Source organism: Coccidioides posadasii, chromosome 2 (genome assembly GCF_018416015.2).
Source record: "Coccidioides posadasii str. Silveira chromosome 2, complete sequence".
In the NCBI taxonomy this organism is placed as follows: domain Eukaryota; kingdom Fungi; phylum Ascomycota; class Eurotiomycetes; order Onygenales; family Onygenaceae; genus Coccidioides; species Coccidioides posadasii.
Window position 1 is genome coordinate 2,018,588 of NC_089408.1, and position 16,811 is coordinate 2,035,398.

Below are 16,811 nucleotides of genomic sequence, written 5' to 3' on the forward strand. Positions count from 1 at the left end.
AAGGAGAGACCTGCTTTCAAGGCTCTTCGACGGACGGAAAAGAAAGATAAACCCCCCGTACTAGGGACTCCTGCTACGGAGGACAGTGGCCCTCGCGCTCGTCGGCAAGGTGGGACTAAGCATGTGCTCCGGCAGGGATGCTTTGGACTTCTTTCGTATCTCACTTCTCCATATGCAACTAAGCCTGCGTGGGCCCTGTAGTCTCGGTAAGATGGCTGGTACTTTCGGTGTTGCGCTTTACCCCGAGAGGACAAGCTGGTTAGCGAATAGCCTTCCAGGTCCCGCAGCCACCATTGCGCTGGAAGGTTGTGCCTGAGCTTGATTTTGGCGAGTCAGTTGGCTGGGGGAGTCAACAGATTCACTCCTCGGTCCATAATTCGTAGCACAGAGGGCATTGCTGCAAACTGTGACCATGCCTTTTAGAAGGGCATAGCGAGATTATCGGGATATAGAACAAGCAAGTATGTACGTCGTATGAACAGTACAGTCTGGAAAACCTGCCTTGTTGAAGTGGCACAGACCGAATACACCTATCAGACATTTTTGTTCGGCTACGGAGTACTCCGTACATGGCTGGCGGTACTGGATCGTTCCGGTTATGTGAAATATCGTATTATTATCTCAACTTCGCCAGTGCCCAATATGCTGCAGTGAGAAAACCAATAATACCGTGGTTTGAAGATTTCTACGGACAAGAAAAGGCATTCCTCCAACATCACAAACGAAGAAAATGAGATAGCCGACACCCGTCCGGTTAAAAATTGTAAACTTGTATGTACACAATGGAAGTTCAGCAGCTGATTCAGGCCAAAGATATATACACGATATCAAACCGTATAGATTTGGAAATCATCGGGCCCCGGTCGACATCCATAGCAACCGTATTCTTCCTGGTAGAGAGTATTTATGTAAGAGCGGAGATCCCACCGTTCGCCTTGATTCGCCAACAATACCCAAAATCATAATATTGCTTCCACGGGAATTCTGTAAACCCGCATCGCCTCTATTCTGACTCATTTCTCATCGAGTCGATATCATTTATAACATCAGTAGTCCGATGTGCACCGAGAAGGCGTCGGTAGGTCTCTTCCTCTTCTTCCTTCAACCCGTAGCCCGATGGATCTCGCTTCATTAGGAAACTCTGAACCCTGGCATCCTGGGAGCTCATATGCTCCCTAGTGTCATGTCTTCGGCCGTCAAGCAATTGTCCACATTTTTCATTGACACTTTTCACTTTGTCCTGTACAAATGTCGAATATTTTCCAACGGTAATTGCCTGACCAATGCCACCGAACAGCGCTAGGAGGAATAAAAACGACGCGAACGTGCTATGAGACACCGTCTGGGCTTGCTTCGGACGTCCATCGCGTTTCTCGTAGAATTCCTGCCAATCTTCCCAGGTGGCATTTCTAAATATGTCTTCACCAGAATTCTTCCTGCCGTAGGTATAGCGGACCGTGGTGGATTGGCGGGGCTCCTTTTTAGCATGAACGCCGAAGAGCTCGCGGCGCTGATGCCATCCGTCGCCACACCTGTCATATGCTGCACGCTTCGATGGATCGGAAAGGAGTTCGTGAGCCGCCACTATGACCCTGTATCTGTGCATGCGGACTGATTCCGGAAGATCTTTGCACAATGGATGCCCATTGCATGGCCGGTCGGGGTGGTAGATTTTGGCAAGTTCGTAGAAAAGCCGTTTCGAATAGGGAGCGGTCCGTTCTAGTTTGAATAGCTCGTATGGCGAAAAGGTAGGGGAAGTTGGCCAGGTGAAGTCCCTCTCAGGACCAAGAGAGTTCGTGCTGTGAACATGGGCGAAGCGCCTAGGCAGTCGAAACGGATGCGGACGTCGTCGGGATGAGGTGGCCGATTGCGGCGAAATCGAGGAGGGCGAGTTGAGCAGCTGGATGCTGCCACAACAGGAGCAGAGTAGAGACGGTTTTTTGAACATGACTACATGCTGGTGATTGGCATCAGTGGCTGAACCGTGACATGGACGCCCACTGGACAATGTGGCAGAACCAGCGACGATTCTGTGCGTGCATCCCGAGAGCGCCCCTCTTCCCGGCTTTGCAAGCGGATCGTCCAGCATGAATGGACCCCGATGACCCAACTCGCGCTTATATAATAATTCGCGTATGCTTAGTTAACTAACGTTACTTTCTCAAGGGCCGCTGTATCGGCCTGCACAAGCGGTAACGGCGTAATTTTCCATACGTGCTCAAGACATTCCACGTGAATCGTGGTTGAAGACCGCGAACATTCCTCCAGGGGACAGCGACTTGTCCCTTTTCCCTGCAAAAGATGCCCAGATATGACGATGAAGAACCTCGCGGCTATCGGCATAAATCGCCCTCTTACTCGCCTGACAACCAAGCCCGCATAGCCAGAGATCGAAGCAGAGGTCGGGATCGCAGGGCACACGACAGAGAGGACCAATCGTCAAATAGGGGCAAACATCGACGGGAACGATCGGTCTCCAGCTCGAGACCCTCAAGGCATTCTAGGGATCGAAAGGATCGCAGGTCTTACCGAGACCGTAGCCGTTCGAGAAGCCCTTATGAGGATTCTTCGCGGAGACACCGCAGACGTTCGAAAGAGCGTCGACGCGATGGGCGTGATTCAAGCAGATCACCACGACCTCGTCATCCGAGACGTCATGATTCCGCTTCACCTTCGCAAAATATATCTCCTTCCTCAAAACGATCCAGAAAACCCCTCCCATCTCAGAATGACGCCTTCTCCAAAACTCCTCGAGAGCTCTCAGAAGTAGCTACTCCGGCGCCAGACAAAGAGAAGCCGAACTTCGCGAACACAGGTCGTTTGGCCGCAGAAACAAATGCGGTTAGAGTCGGCGAAAGGAACATCGTTCTTAAATACCACGAACCGCCAGAGGCGAGGAAACCTCCTGCCAAAAATGCATGGAGACTCTACGTGTTCAAAGGAGAAGATTTGCTAGAAACAGTGGAATTAGGTGCACGGAGCTGCTGGCTCATCGGAAGAGAGAGGCTTGTTGCAGATCTACCTATTGATCATCCAAGTTGCTCCAAGCAGCACGCCGCGATTCAATTCCGATACGTTGAAAAGCGGAATGAATTTGGTGACAGAGACGGACGCGTCAGGCCATATTTGATCGATCTAGAAAGTGCCAATGGATCAAGTGTCAACGGCGACGCTGCGCCTCCAGGACGCTATATGGAACTTATGGACAAGGACGTTTTGAAATTCGGGTTGAGTACGAGGGAATATGTGCTTATGCTTCCGCCACCGGATTGAACGAATTATGAATTTTGGTTCATTTTCTCCAGTTATTCGATGTCAATTCTTTTGACATCTAAAGATGCAAAACTGCAAAGATACATATAATACATCGTGATCTCATTTCAATTGTCAGGCAAGGCCAAAAGCCGACACAAAGGGACATTCATACATCGATAAAAGAGGACTCATGCAGTAATGAAAATGCTGTGACTACGAAAGAAAATTCCATCGGCTCGGCTCTGTGTTCAAATTATGCCTTCCCTGTCAGTTCCTCCGCCTCCGCTTTCGCCTGCTCCTCCAGATCAATGGTTTTTTCTTTCGCCTGTTGAGCGGCCTCTTTTCCCTTTTCAGCAGCCTTCGTCCCCTCCTGCCCAGCTCGCTTTGCGCCATGGCTGAAAGTCTCTTTGATTTTGTGACTGGCCTCCTCTGTATTTCTAGTTAGTGTCCACCTTTTTTTGTCACTGGTCATCCACTGTTCACATACCGCCCTTTTCTATTCCCCTCACGGCAGCATTAGACACTATCCTATCTGCCTTCTTGAGGGTATCCTTGGTGACTTCGATGGGTCCTCTATCAGCTCTTTGGGTAGTGGTGGAAAAGAGAGCTGGTCTGGAAGCCGCAAAGATAGCTGATCTTGCTGGTGCAAGAGAGCATCTGGTAATTGGAGAGAAACGTGCAACAAAAGCCATGTTGTTGGAGATGGGCCTAATGTGATGTTAGACACCTGCCAAAGCAGTCTATTCTTCAGACGAATTGCAGCTCAACGCTTCGTATACATGCAGCAGCGGCAACAGGGGAACATACACTTAATTCTTCTGGTCAACTTGGGAACACACCGTGATGCAGATATATGCTGATGAGGATTTAAAACGGCTTGGACTGGGATCTTGAGGAAAGTCCTTCTTGAAGCAAGAGATGGGCCTTTATACTCCGTGTTCACTTTCGCCATTCCCAGCTCCGCAGCGAATCCTGGCAAGCTTCCAGAGCCGACGACGTCATGAACGTTGGCGTTCGCCAATCTCGCCCCCTTCACTAGGTTTGCTGACTAACAGGAGCTGGAGGAAAGTTTCGAAGCCTCAACGGCCTACATGCAGATATAGCTCTCGATAAGCTCCTTTTGAAATATTCAATATGCAATATGCTATTTTACTCAAGCCAGTATCATTTCCATTATGTAGCTCTCTATTCATATCCAAACAGGAGGTGGGGGCCAAAAAAAAGTAACGCCTTAAAACAATACAACAATATATTAAAGATCAGCACCAGTCCTAACTCCAAACCCATAACAAATGACCTCATAGCTTGCAGTATCCCCCAAAACAAAATGTAGTATATAAACCCCAAGGCCCATCAAGAACATCTCCATGCATCCCCCTCCACTCTTTCATGGTGTATTTTATCCTGCTATGACATAATTTTTTATGCTGTCCAAAAACCATGCCCTATACTTAAAGTATGCCAACCACAAACAGGTATTCCAAAATCCAGCCACTTCAATAAGGGCCTGAAAACAAGTAACATAAACATCGTGCAGTAATAATCAGATAGTTATTACCTTCATTGGAACTGAACACCAAACCCATTCAGGTCGTGCCGCGACACAGGAGAACTCCCACTTCTTTGCCTCTGCCCACCTTGGTGTGGTCCGTTGAATCCAGGCCCTCCCGACCCACTGAGTAGCATCTGAAGCTGCGCGTCGTCACTCCCGGTCGGAATAAGATTGTGACTCGGATATGGCGCTCTTGCGCGCCTACGAGCCGCTTCCACATTAACAGGGTTGGTCTCCCCGAACTGAATATGCTGTGTGTTTGGGACACGACTAAACTCCACAAGACTTCGACTCATACCATCACCGGAGTTCACCATCAAACCCGGCCCCGATGGGCCCCGTGACATACCAGGCGCTTCAAAGGATACAGGGGAATTTGTAGACGAATCAGCTCCCGATTCCCCAGGCCCGAACATGATGTGCTGCACTCGCCTGGTATCAACGAAAGGCATCTGCGCTCTATCGCGGCATCCAAACGGAGAAGGGTTAGGGGCCGGAGAGAAGTTAGGCGGGAACCTAGCAGGTTCTGTTCGTAGAGAATGCTCTGACTGCGCCGAGTGGTCGCGAGACATGGGCTGCGACGAATAGCCAGCCGGCAAATAGCCCATTGGGAAGTTTGGCCGATTCATATAGGGCGGGGACGCCAAGGGCGAAGGAGGAGCCGCCGCTCTTGAGAGATTCGACAACGCAGGATATTGTGGCCCGTATGTAATGGCTATGTCTCTCTGGTAGGGAAGAGGCATGGGGCTAGGACCAAGGACCCTTTGGGAGTCGTACGGATCTAGAGGCGTATAACCGTGGTTGTCGGGAGGATCCGTGGATCTTGACGAGTTTCGAGAATGCGCGGCGGAACCCGAGAATTGGTGGCGCACATTGGGATTAGGTGACTTTCTAAACGACACGGGCATGCCAGGGTCGCTATGGGTGGACTGAGATAATGCGTCAAAGGGTCGATCCATCTGGCCTGATGTAGGCATGCTCTCACGGCGAGTTTCTAACCGGCCTTGGGCGAGCTCCGGGCTATAAGACGTTGAAGGAGGCTGCTGGTTGCTCAGAGAGGGAGCAGACCGTCTTGCAAATGAGGTGTTTGGCTGATTAGCCAAAACATAAGCGTAAGTTTTACTGTTGTCTTTCTGACTAGGGGCCCGATTAGCAGGCTTAATTCCGCCTCCGCGGGTAGGAGGGGGGCTCGAATGATGCACTGCGGCTAGTGACGACTCGGCATCGGATCTTCCTTCTATCGATCTTATCGAGGGCTTAGGCAAGATAGCGCTCTCGGCTTTAGCATGAGCTTCTGTGACCGAGACGGTCGCTCGAGGTCTAAAGTCCCCAAGGTTTCTTTTACCTTTGACTCTTCGCAATCGACCAAGAGCTGATATCCAACCACGTTGGCGTTTTTCCACCTTTTGCCATCCCTCTTCGTCCCCTTCTTCTCCTTCGTCTATTGTAAGTTGCGGGATTTCAGTGTTCTGCGATGGAACGCGAGACAGCCCTGAGGTATAACTTCCGTCTTCGATCTCCCTTGGATTTTCCACCTCTTCGGCTATGATAGGTATGTGTAAACTTGGGTCCGTGGTTGATGGTACTATCTGATGAGGAAAATATATATCCACAGGCGACTCTGACTTGACTTCTTCGAACCCTTCTGGCCAAGCGGATGCCGATGTATGGCTATCAGGAGTGTCCGGGACGGAGGACATACTGCTTGTACGGTCAAAAATTGATTTCTGATTCCGGAACGACTCCTGCGAAGATCCTGGGGAGCGATTTTCAATCTCATCTTGCATATCACTCTCCAGTTTCTTCAACGTCGCATGCAAATTTCGCAGGCTCATGGCCACTCCCGTGAACTTTGTCGGAAAATGGCTTATTAGGCGCCTTGCATGGGTCAAATACTCCCTGTAGTCCCTTGTCAGGCCTGAACCCCTGGTAGCCCGCATCTGGGCTTTCGCGTTGTCGTAGGACAGGCAGAACAGCGCGGTTGCGAGGGCGAGCCACCAATAGTAATGGCTTTCGCCTTGGTCTGTTAGTTCGTCACGGCAAAACTTCTGTACGACGGTGTGGATCTTGACAGTCTCTATGGTGCTTCGTGATGCGGTGGAAAAATTATCGTTGTCGCTCGCATGGGAATCGTCAGCATCGGAAGACATCTGTGAGTATACCAAAGTACCGGAGTCGCCCAAATTATCGTTCAACGAATACAAGTATAATGTTCTCTCAATCAGCCCGTACCTCATGAGTGTGGTAAAAGTATTGTCGATATGCCGTTGGTTACTACCTCCTCGATCGCTGGTTCGGATCTCAACGCTGTATGCATTAAGAGCTTTCCTCCCAAGGTTCAACATCCCGACCGGAATGTGATGCCCAAAGAAAGAAAGAATTTTTATGAGGTTGAGTGCCTCGACATGCTGATACTCGGCCAAGTCTTTCATGATATCCCGGAACGGCTCGGCCAGCTTTTCATCCGTTAGATGAGAACCAAATTTGTATTTCTCCAAAGCCTTTCCAGAAGCCCTCAGTCGATGACCAATCGCGTGAATCGCAAGAGGCAAGCACTGGTAGTAATTTACCAAATCAATGGCCTTCTTCTCTTGCCTAGAGGTGGGATGTTTAATCCCTAAATCTTTGTAGAGGAGCTTGCATGCGTCCGATACCGCGAGACGTTTAACCTCGAGTCCATATGGCTCCAAGAGCCTCTGCTTCTTGCTCAAACTGCGATCGACGGACGTGTAAATGATGGCCGTTTCTTTTGCATAGGGAAGCACATTTTTGAATTCATCAATATCTTTGCTGTGCTCAAAGGAGATACCATCGAAAATGAGGAGCCAGTTTTCCCTTGACCCAAGCCACTTTCGAACACTGTCCACATAGACACCAGTGCTTCCCCAATTAGGGTCATGGCTTTCTTTCTCCCCTGTTAGTTCGTCCACCATTTGTGCAATCTGCCAAATACCATTATACCGTGACTCCCTCGTTCTGCAGTCAATCCAGAAGATGCCGCCAGGGTACAAAGACTGATAGGTGTACATATATTGTCGCGCAAGGTGTGATTTTCCGGCGCCCGGAACCGCATATAGGAGAACTGAAGCGGTACCGGTTGCCCTCTTTTTAGCCTTATACAGACGGTTGTGCAGTTCATTCATCTCCTTTTCCATTCCAAAAAAAGTAGAATTTGGGTGGAAACCTGGAGGCACAACGCGAATAAAGGGATCCTTTTCTGGGTCCTGAGATTGAGGGATCTCTCCTATCTCAGATGGCGGATTTGGTAAAAGGGTAGACACGCTGTTCGCTGTTTATATGAAAGTCAACACATCCTGAATAGTGATGGAGTAGGGTGGGACAGAGATTAGCAGCTTACCTAGGGAATCAAATTTTTCTGTTTGTAGGGAAATCAAGCTTCCTCCCAGTGGATCATTTAAACCTTTAATGAAGATTTTAGAATTAGCAATAGTTTTGAAGAGTGAACATCTGGAGGACTTACCGTAGAGTCTTCTCGCCTCCTCCTGTCTTTCAATCGCCCGTTCCCTATATTCCTGTGCCCACCTGGCGGGGATGATTTTGGGGGCGTCCCTTGAATAACGAAAAACGGCTTCAGATACCGCCTCGTAGCCAGGTGAATTCCTATCTTCGAATCGGCACATGCTGCCATGATCTGCTTCGATCCCCATGCGTTCCACTCCATCCATCAACGGGGCTGCAGAAGCCTCATCCACAATAAAAGCACGAGTACTTTTGAGGTCCATGGGCTTCGACTCATGGAAGAAATATATTCGAAATCTATCTATGATCTGAACAAAGTCACGGTTAATGATCTGCAGATGTTCATTATCTGTTTTAAGACTCTGAATTAGTTGAGGCGATGTATCAAACAATTTTTTTGGCAATACGGCGCCGCATATCGACTGAAGCAGGCTGCCAAACTTGGCAACATCGGAGCCGTTATGCGGGGTTCCCAAGAACAGGATGCCGTAAGTTGACACGTATGTAGATCGAAGATGTTGAATGTGTTCGTGCCTTACTCGAGAGCAAAACGTAAGGCACTTTTTAACTACCAGGCCACCGAGGGAATGGCATATGAAGACAATCGGTCTATCCACCGCTCCATTGAGCTTTAAACGTATGTCAGCGAGAGGGTATGCCATTTCCAGGGGAGAATCTTGTGCTCACATTTCTGTTGGCGAAGAGGTGGGCTGCTAGGTGCTCGGCATGGTTGTGTATTTTATCTTTCGAGGTTCCATCCATGAACGCGGAGACATTAGCATCGTAGCCATATGTCAAAATCCGAAGCTGTTGACTTGGAAGTGTTCGAGGGAGGAGGTCTGCGGGCCAAAATATGTCGGACTTCTTTGTCGCCCACGTCGCATACGCTGATCCGTTAAGGCCATGGACAAATACAACGCTGGAAGGGTTAAGAACATACACTGTTAGCACTGGTCGTGACAACAGGTAAGGCAGCAACACTTACTCGACCTGAGGGTCCTGGGAAGTGTAGACCTCCGACAATCCGAACTCCTTGACTCGGGGCCTTTCTCTGTGAGTCGAGCCCATTTTTGTGATGTTTGTTTAATCCTGAAGTGGAATAAACCTCCAAGCGTCAGGCGGGTAAACTGGCAGGTGTTTAAATACTATATACGTTTATCAGATGGCCGCCACATCCCAGCCCTGTTGACAAGCAAGAGGCCGGTACAGGGTAGGACAAATTCAAAGCAAGATGCCCCTGGCAGCAACCTGACTCCGGTGCAAAACAGTCTTGTGAGCAGACGAAGGACTCAGGGCCAGACAACGCGTTAGTGACGAGTCGTCATTGAGCTAACCCGCCCGGCGGTGGTTGGTCAGGTGCCTGAATGCAAAAAGCGCAGAGAGTCACGCTTTGCTCGGAGGCACCATGGAGGACTTCGCCCGAGAGGCAGCGTTTTTCGGAAATGGGAAACATGTAAGTCGTTAATCGGCCGTCATCCTTAAGCCGTCGGTTCGCCTGAAGCTTGGTAGAAGTGAGTTTTCCACCACCCGCTCAACGTTCCCTCCTTCGAGAGTTACTCACCTTTCAGCATCGTCTGCGGGAAAGCTGAGACGGCGCGGGCATTTAGGGTCGATCAGGGTGTGGGCTCTCACGAGTCAACCATCGCGACGAAAAGGTGGATGTGCATATCGCCCGTCTCCCACCAGCAAATAACCAGGCTCCTGCAAGAGCCGCACAGCCCTGTCCGGTCCAGTCAAAAATGAGGCATTGCTATGGAGAACACACACCCCGGTACGAGCCTCTTCAAGGGGCCGCTTTTTGCTCGCCAACCAACAGGTAACTTAACTATGGTGCTAAGTTTAAACCGCCCACCCCACCACCACCAGGCCGCCCTGTACCAGTCAAAGGGACCTCACCGGCACTCTCGTACTTCTCGGATGTCTTCGCCGGCTGCGAACTTCCCTTCTCGCTTCGAAACCCATCCCGCTGTGTCGGCCAATCCTGGTCGTTTTCTTGTACCCCAGCGAGGCGCACAACCCCGGTCTCTGGGTCCCTCCCGGCCCCGGATCCAAAGCAAGTTCAACCGTGAGGGGCGGACTCCATGTGTGCATGGTTGTATGTGCTATGTGCTACCAGCCGAGGAACACCACATCTTAAAACACCGGGAAGAGGATGGCATAGTGACACCATTATGCACAAGATTAACTACAGGTGATTTATGCCCATGGTATTATTCAAAGCACGCAGCGCTGTCATCTATGCGGCTGCACTTGGAGTAAATCGAATCATCAAGATCTGCACCGGCCAAGTTCGTTAGTCACATCACCTTCAGCCTGCTAAAAGTCACTTCGCTAACTCCGGGCTAACACACTTGTTAAACCTATTTTGGTTTAGAGGGCGCAAAGCTGAGTGACCCAGCACGAGCCTATCAAGGTCCAAGTTCTCATACTTTTGGGGTATTTTGGGGCTGCAGCATCGCTTTGGCCCTAAGAGGCCAAAAGACCACAAGGAAACGCGTTTTCTGCTGCTTCCTGCATGCCTCCTGCGTCTCCAAACATCAGGGCATTCTAGTATCAAAGGAAATACTGGCTGATTTACGGAGCACAGAATGCCCCGTCGCCCGCCCCTGCAGCGGTGGATACGGGAATCGGAATTGAATACCTTTACTGGATCGGTCAGCCGCCGGCTCTCGAAAAGCATCGACATGCGTTCTGGACAATCACTCGCTTTCCCACTTGACAATGCGAGTGCCACCCTTCGAACAGATATATCCAATACTACTATTTGATATCTAGGCTCTGTGGGGCACCTCCAGGCATACAAATGCGACTTCCGGGCGCTACTGCGCTGTGTCTCCCCCAGATGATTACTGCATGGTAGGACTGACCAGAGAGAAGTAGATCGGCTATATTGAGCAAACACTCCTCTGGCACTCTCAAAAGTGCTGGTCAAGCAAAGCCGCATGTTGGCTCCTACGAATCAGGAGTCTCGGTCGAAGCAAACTTCAATTCCAGATGCACAGCATGTCTCTGCGTGCATGCATATTTTCATGGCTTTTGGAGAACGACTGGCGACTAAACGCCCATTCTCTAACCTTCTTCTCTCTCCCCCTCACAGCCTTCCAAAAAATGCGGTGGCTCGTTATTATCGGGTCCAACAAAAAGTGCTGCTGACCTATAAATCATCTCAAGACTGCTAACTACGTCATCACTGCTGAACTTGTTACAAGTGGTGTAGCTGGCATTTTAATTGCTGCTATTTCTGCCACTTAGGAGTGCCACTCGGCCTCGAACATCATGACTGTTTCACATATTACATCATTCCTTTTTGCCTGTTGCGTCGCCACAGGAGACGTATCATGCGATAGCACCGTAAACTGCCACCCAAAGAGAATCTTCAAGCGCCTTTTGAGTACATGAGGCACATTTTTGAATGCATAATTGCCTGAGAAAGCACCACGCCTACCGTGCGAAGAGACTGGGGTTCTCGAAACTTGGATCTTGTTTTGGCCCTCGACCTCATCACCTGCCCTTAAAGCATGGTTTCCTCTTTTCAGCAAATGCCTTCAAAGCCTCGTACCGATCCTCGGTATCCACAACTCCCAAATACGCCTCGTTCTCCCCTTCTTGCCCCCTTTCGTAACCCGTAACCGCCTTGACAGCCTGCTTTAGCGCAATCGGCCCTCCCTCACAGATGTCCAACGCGAGTTTAATACTCTCGTGAAGGACTTTTTCCCTCGCTGCACTCGCCTGAGCCTGCTCCTCCGGACTAATTTCCACCAAGCGGTTGCAAAGACCGATGAAGTAGGCTTCTGGTGCGCTGACTCGTCGGCCTGTGAGGATCATGTCTAGAGCACGGTTCTGGCCGATGAGGCGAGGAAGGCGATGCGTGCCACCTGCGCCGGGGATGATGGCGAGTCGGGTCTCCGGGAGACCAACGATGCTAGTTGAACCGAACACACGGAGATGCGTGGACAAAGCGAGCTCGAGCCCACCGCCCAGGGCCATGGAGGAGATGGCTGAGATGGTGGGAATCTGGAGAGCCTCGAGGTTCGCGAAGGTCTGTCGGAGTTGAGCGAGGAATGCATCGGTTCTGCAAGGAAAAAAAAGCGTTTAATCAATACCTTGTTCGCCTGACTGCGCATAAAAGCCAACAAGGAGCATATAATTTTATTTTTGAGGCGAATGCTTTCCTAGCATAGCCAATCTTCTCGTAGGACAGCGAAGCAAAATGTAGACCACCAAGGAATAGATTACCACACTCACTCTTCTCTCGTGAATTTCGCTCTCTCCTTCAAGTCCGCCCCGGCGCAAAACGATGCATCGACGTTACTGGCAACAATCAGCGCTCGCGTGGGACCCACGCCTCTCTCAGCGCTGATGGAGTCGATATGCGCCCCCAAACTGCTAAGAAGTTGTTTTGATATCGCATTGCGAGCTTCCGGTCTGTTCAACAGCAGTACTCTGATGTGGCCAGCTCCGGGGGCGGGGATCTGCTGGACATTGATGACGGCACCGTGTGCGCTGGTGCCGAGGGTGGCGTTGCCGCGCACCTGACGGAAGGGGAATTGCCTCAATGGAGCTGAAAAAATGAGTACTCGAGGAGGCATGGTTGTGGAATTGAGTATGAAGGCGGAGATCCTGGAGACGGTAAGAAATTCAAAGGGAAACTGGGCGGGCTCCCCATATGTACTGTCCGAAGCTCTGTGTATGGCCCTCGGCGCGGGTCTCCGATCGGATATGGGGCCCGTGATCTGCTCAACCCAAGAACGGCGGCTAAAGGCGGGACAAATGGAATTGACAAAAAATATCCACGATCAAGTTCAATGGACATCTTCATAATTTCAAAAGTTTTAGATACTATTATACAAAAAGCCTATGTATATACAAGATCCAAGGCCTAATATACATTAATGTGACAACTTAGGGCCGAAAACCGCACTAGTGATGCGGACAACTGGAACAGTGTACAGCAAACGAGGAGTTCGGGGACGGTCCGGGGGACGGTCCACCGTTCTCGCAAATATCTTAAAAAAAGCCCTTGTGCTCAGCAATATACTGACGTACTTCCTCATCTGTGGGCCATGGCGATAGAAAATCCGAGCCTTCCACGATATCATATGCCTTTTGCAAAAAATAGTTTGGCATTGAGGACATCAACTCTACTCTCGGACATTCGTTTGACTGGGTTGTCAAATTCGAAGTCGATGATTCACACCCCGGTACAGATGAAGGATCAATATTGTGTGCATTCTTTTCAAGGTACACTCGAGCCGCAGTCACAGCGCGACGCATCGACCTCTCCCCGCCGAGAAGCTCCTTTGTTACTCGTCGCAAGTCGCTCGAATTTCGAGATATCCACCCGAGAAGGCACATTAGACTTTCAAAGTCCCCTGCCAGGGCAAGGACACGAATAAACACATGGAGTGTAGATGGACTCGGGATGGCAAACATTGTTGGCAGCGCGGGATGCTTTGGCGAGCCAAAGCAGAGAGGATCTCCAGTGATTGAAGGAAAAAGCGGCCCGTCCCTCGAAAGGACCATCTGGTCAAATTTTCGCTTTACCAGGCTGACGCCATTGCTAGCCATTTCCGAGTCCGTTGATATGTGTGTGGTGCTCAACCCAATGGATTGTAAAATCTTTAAACCCGGTTTTCTTCCACGTTCGTTATTCTGTATGGCAAGCAGCCACCTTGAGAGAGCTTCACACACAGAGTTAAAACAGCTGGCATCAAGGCTAAGGTTCTCTTCTTCCATCCAATTCAAAACTTCGCTAACCTCCCTCCACGCCAGTGCCCGCTGTGTCGAGAGAGAGAGACGATTGTCACTGACAGGGAGCCGGGCGTTAGCCAAACTTGACAAAAGAGAGCTCCAAGTTGGTAAATACTCCGGCATCCGTAGCCGCACCAAAGAAATGGCATGCGATAACCCTCCGGCAGCGGCTACAGTGTCCTCAGCATCACGTAAATCCTTATTTCGAGTTTCCGTTGGCCTTGCGATAGGGAAGATTTGGCTAAGTAATATGCTTGAGCTACCCGACGAAGTCGCTTCATGGCCCGGGAATCTGCAAAGGAAACGGATAAAGGCACAGAAGATATCATTCCGGACAGAATCGAGATGCTTCTTCCGGCTCGGATCCTCACAGCTGAAAGTAGATGTCAATGCGTGAATCTGCCGGGGTGGCAAATCACTATTGGCAAGGCACTCCAGCCCTGATTTAAAGGAAGTCAAGTGGGTTAAGATTAGCACTAACAGTCTCTTCGAGAGCTTTATCTCCTGGGAAAACATCTGTTGAAGTAGCGCTTCCACCGTTGGCGGCTCCGAAGGCACGTAGATTACGTCTCGAGGAGAGGATGGCTCAGAATATACCTCTTTTCCGTCACCCGGTAATGCCTCAGTCGAGCGAATTCGAGACGAGTCTTGTAAATAATCGTGATATATCACCTTCTCCACAAGCTCAAAATAGATATCGTTGCTAATACGAAAACCTTGATCCCGACATGACAAGAAGCAAGCCCAAGCCTCCTTCATGGTCCTCGTCGCACGGATCCGTGCAGCCCAGACATCGTGGTACGTATCTTCGTACCTGAAGCCCGGAAGTAGATCAACGTTGCTCGCTTGTCGCTTCTCTTTTAACCATACCGTATGTTGATCTCTCATCCGATAAGGATTTGGTTTGGGAAGAAGGCATCGGGTTTGAATCGTAGGAGTACCGTCGATATCCCACCCGGCCAAAATGGTGGCTATTCGGTCCCATCGTGTTGGAGAGTAGCCGGCTTCCTTCATCCGCGTAATAGAACCTATCGTCTTACTCTTACTTCCCTCAAGTCCCCTATCCACGTCAATTCCCAACTTGTCCTCTTTCCATGGGGGCCATGATTTAGCCTTGAACTCTGCCCATGTGCGTTCTGCAGATAGTTTCGGTCGGCCACCCTGAACCCTGGTAACGGCGTGATAACCTTCTCGAGTAACAGGTAGCGGCGGGTCAAATTTTGTCATTTCCCTCAATAAATGGAAAATAGAACGCTGCTGTATGACGGTAGATGCGTACGGCTCGACTCTGCATGGAACGGCCAGAAGAGACAAAAACTTATTGTAGTAAGTAACCAAACGCCGCATCCGTTTGTCACTCATTGTCTCCGCAACAGCATCATAACCAAACACAGAGGTAAACATGTCAGAGATAGACATAAGTGCTTCCGGCGAAATTCGACGAGCAGCTCGTATAAGGCGAACAAAAAGGATCATTACCGTATTATCATCTCCAGATACCATCCATGTCGGCTTGAGAGAACTCGGCATTAGCTGATTACCCGCCTGCGTTTGAGGCGCTGTTTTGCCAGGTTGAACATCCAGAAGCATATCCCAAGAGTGAGTCAATAAAAGGTTGAGGGCCTTTAGGTTGATAGCTTTCCGACGAAGAGTAAACAAAAGTACGAATAGAGGAATACGGCTGCTGGACGACGCCTCAGCTTGGGGATTAAATCGCTTAGAGGCGGCCAAACGCATTGCTGCAGTAACTGGATGAGGTGACAGTAAGATCCAAGCCCATGTCATTACATCAACAGCGGAATAACCCCTCCGCGACAAATAATCCATAGTCTTCTTATCGAATACCTTTAAAAGAACGACGTCGAGAGGATGGAGGCTTAGACTGTCTTTTTTGAATTTCAGGGATTCGGGCGACAGAATAGGATCGACATAACGGATATAATTAGCAACTATCGTTGCATATGATAAGCGAGCGGACTGTTTTGGGCTACTTTTGCCCTGATGCGACTTGAGTCTTGCCGTCCTTTCCGTGTCAGTTGGGCCGGTGGGATTGACCCAGGACAAGTCAACAGTGTAGGATTTAGGTTCGGACACGTCTATGTTTAGGCCTCTGGCCTGTAGTGCTGAGATCAATGCATCGGAGGGAGTCTCCCTGAAGTGTAAGTTCGCGCCATCTGGATGATGCTGCTTCCATTCGCCTTTATCATGATCTATTTTGGCGACTTTGATCGGCCGGGACGAAAATGCGGGAGCTCCCGGCAAGTGTGGGCAATTCGGTGAAAATGTAGAATCGCATAGAGGTGCGGCCGGCCCCTAGAAAGCTGTTAAACTTGCAGAAATAGACTAAGGACAGTGTGGTTCGTTACCCATCGTTGCCAACAGAACGATGCACTTGGCCGAATCACAGACAAAAAAGGCCTAATTGCCAGATGGCTCCGGATGGATTTATGAACTGAGGACATCCATCGAACGGCAAATTCAAAATCGCTAGCAATTGGAGGCCGTAGATCCTGTTGTTTCGGCGCCGGAACCAACTTGCAGCACGGAAGAAGGTGATGCTGGAGAAATTTCTCTGCCCAAGCGCAAGCTCCGGCACCATTGATTCAGCTTAGTCATCACAAACTGCTCAATGTCACGTGCATAGCTTAGTGAGCAAAGCCGAAAATCCAAACAGAGTTTAACGCTCCAGGAAACCCGCCAGAGTGCCCGTCCTTGTCCTCTTGTCATCCTGAAGCAGTGCTGTTCTGCGGGATAATCAGTGTGGTCTTGTTGT

At 50.0% G+C, this 16,811-nt stretch overlaps 6 protein-coding genes across 6 annotated transcripts; 1 reads left to right on the forward strand and 5 right to left on the reverse strand.

Moving 5' to 3' along the window:
* Positions 1 to 736: 736 nt before the first annotated feature.
* Positions 737 to 2,065, reverse strand: D8B26_003186 (uncharacterized protein). Its single transcript, XM_003068534.2, has one exon. It carries the CDS (start codon positions 1,946 to 1,948, stop codon positions 1,004 to 1,006), a length of 945 nt encoding a protein of 314 aa, XP_003068580.1. The 5' UTR covers positions 1,949 to 2,065; the 3' UTR covers positions 737 to 1,003.
* Positions 2,066 to 2,301: 236 nt separating this feature from the next.
* Positions 2,302 to 3,273, forward strand: D8B26_003187 (uncharacterized protein; the record flags this gene model as incomplete). Its single annotated transcript, XM_003068533.2, has 1 exon — positions 2,302 to 3,273. The coding sequence occupies one exon, from the start codon at positions 2,302 to 2,304 to the stop codon at positions 3,271 to 3,273; it is 972 nt and encodes a 323-aa protein (XP_003068579.2).
* A 235-nt stretch (positions 3,274 to 3,508) lies between these two features.
* On the reverse strand, positions 3,509 to 3,947 carry D8B26_003188 (uncharacterized protein; the record flags this gene model as incomplete). Its single annotated transcript, XM_003068532.2, has 2 exons — positions 3,509 to 3,684; positions 3,743 to 3,947. 2 exons carry the CDS (start codon positions 3,945 to 3,947, stop codon positions 3,509 to 3,511), a joined length of 381 nt encoding a protein of 126 aa, XP_003068578.1.
* Positions 3,948 to 4,779: 832 nt separating this feature from the next.
* On the reverse strand, positions 4,780 to 10,308 carry D8B26_003189 (uncharacterized protein). Its single transcript, XM_066124065.1, has 5 exons — positions 9,273 to 10,308; positions 8,975 to 9,206; positions 8,289 to 8,916; positions 8,166 to 8,228; positions 4,780 to 8,096 (listed from the first exon to the last, which is right to left on the reverse strand). Exons 1-5 carry the CDS (start codon positions 9,353 to 9,355, stop codon positions 4,816 to 4,818), a joined length of 4,287 nt encoding a protein of 1,428 aa, XP_065980140.1. The 5' UTR covers positions 9,356 to 10,308; the 3' UTR covers positions 4,780 to 4,815.
* Positions 10,309 to 11,503: 1,195 nt separating this feature from the next.
* D8B26_003190 (uncharacterized protein) lies at positions 11,504 to 13,083 on the reverse strand. The gene is made up of 2 exons (XM_003068530.2): positions 12,533 to 13,083; positions 11,504 to 12,359 (listed from the first exon to the last, which is right to left on the reverse strand). The coding sequence occupies exons 1-2, from the start codon at positions 12,874 to 12,876 to the stop codon at positions 11,789 to 11,791; spliced, it is 915 nt and encodes a 304-aa protein (XP_003068576.2). The 5' UTR covers positions 12,877 to 13,083; the 3' UTR covers positions 11,504 to 11,788.
* A 211-nt stretch (positions 13,084 to 13,294) lies between these two features.
* Positions 13,295 to 16,500, reverse strand: D8B26_003191 (uncharacterized protein; the record flags this gene model as incomplete). Its single annotated transcript, XM_003068529.2, has 2 exons — positions 13,295 to 16,351; positions 16,405 to 16,500. 2 exons carry the CDS (start codon positions 16,498 to 16,500, stop codon positions 13,295 to 13,297), a joined length of 3,153 nt encoding a protein of 1,050 aa, XP_003068575.2.
* Between the last annotated feature and the right edge of the window lie 311 nt (positions 16,501 to 16,811).

What these genes read in the sequence shown, in the direction of transcription:
- D8B26_003186 (XM_003068534.2), bottom strand. Translation starts at nt 1,948, where the DNA reads ATGTTCAAAAAACCGTCTCTACTCTGCTCCTGTTGTGGCAGCATCCAG.
- D8B26_003189 (XM_066124065.1), bottom strand. Translation starts at nt 9,355, where the DNA reads ATGGGCTCGACTCACAGAGAAAGGCCCCGAGTCAAGGAGTTCGGATTG. An exon ending in TCCCAGGACCCTCAGGTCGA is followed by an intron (nt 9,207 to 9,272) that starts GTAAGTGTTGCT and finishes TAACCCTTCCAG; the next exon opens with CGTTGTATTTGTCCATGGCC. An exon ending in AGAAAAATTTGATTCCCTAG is followed by an intron (nt 8,097 to 8,165) that starts GTAAGCTGCTAA and finishes TCATATAAACAG; the next exon opens with CGAACAGCGTGTCTACCCTT.
- D8B26_003190 (XM_003068530.2), bottom strand. Translation starts at nt 12,876, where the DNA reads ATGCCTCCTCGAGTACTCATTTTTTCAGCTCCATTGAGGCAATTCCCC. An exon ending in GCGAAATTCACGAGAGAAGA is followed by an intron (nt 12,360 to 12,532) that starts GTGAGTGTGGTA and finishes TTTTCCTTGCAG; the next exon opens with AACCGATGCATTCCTCGCTC.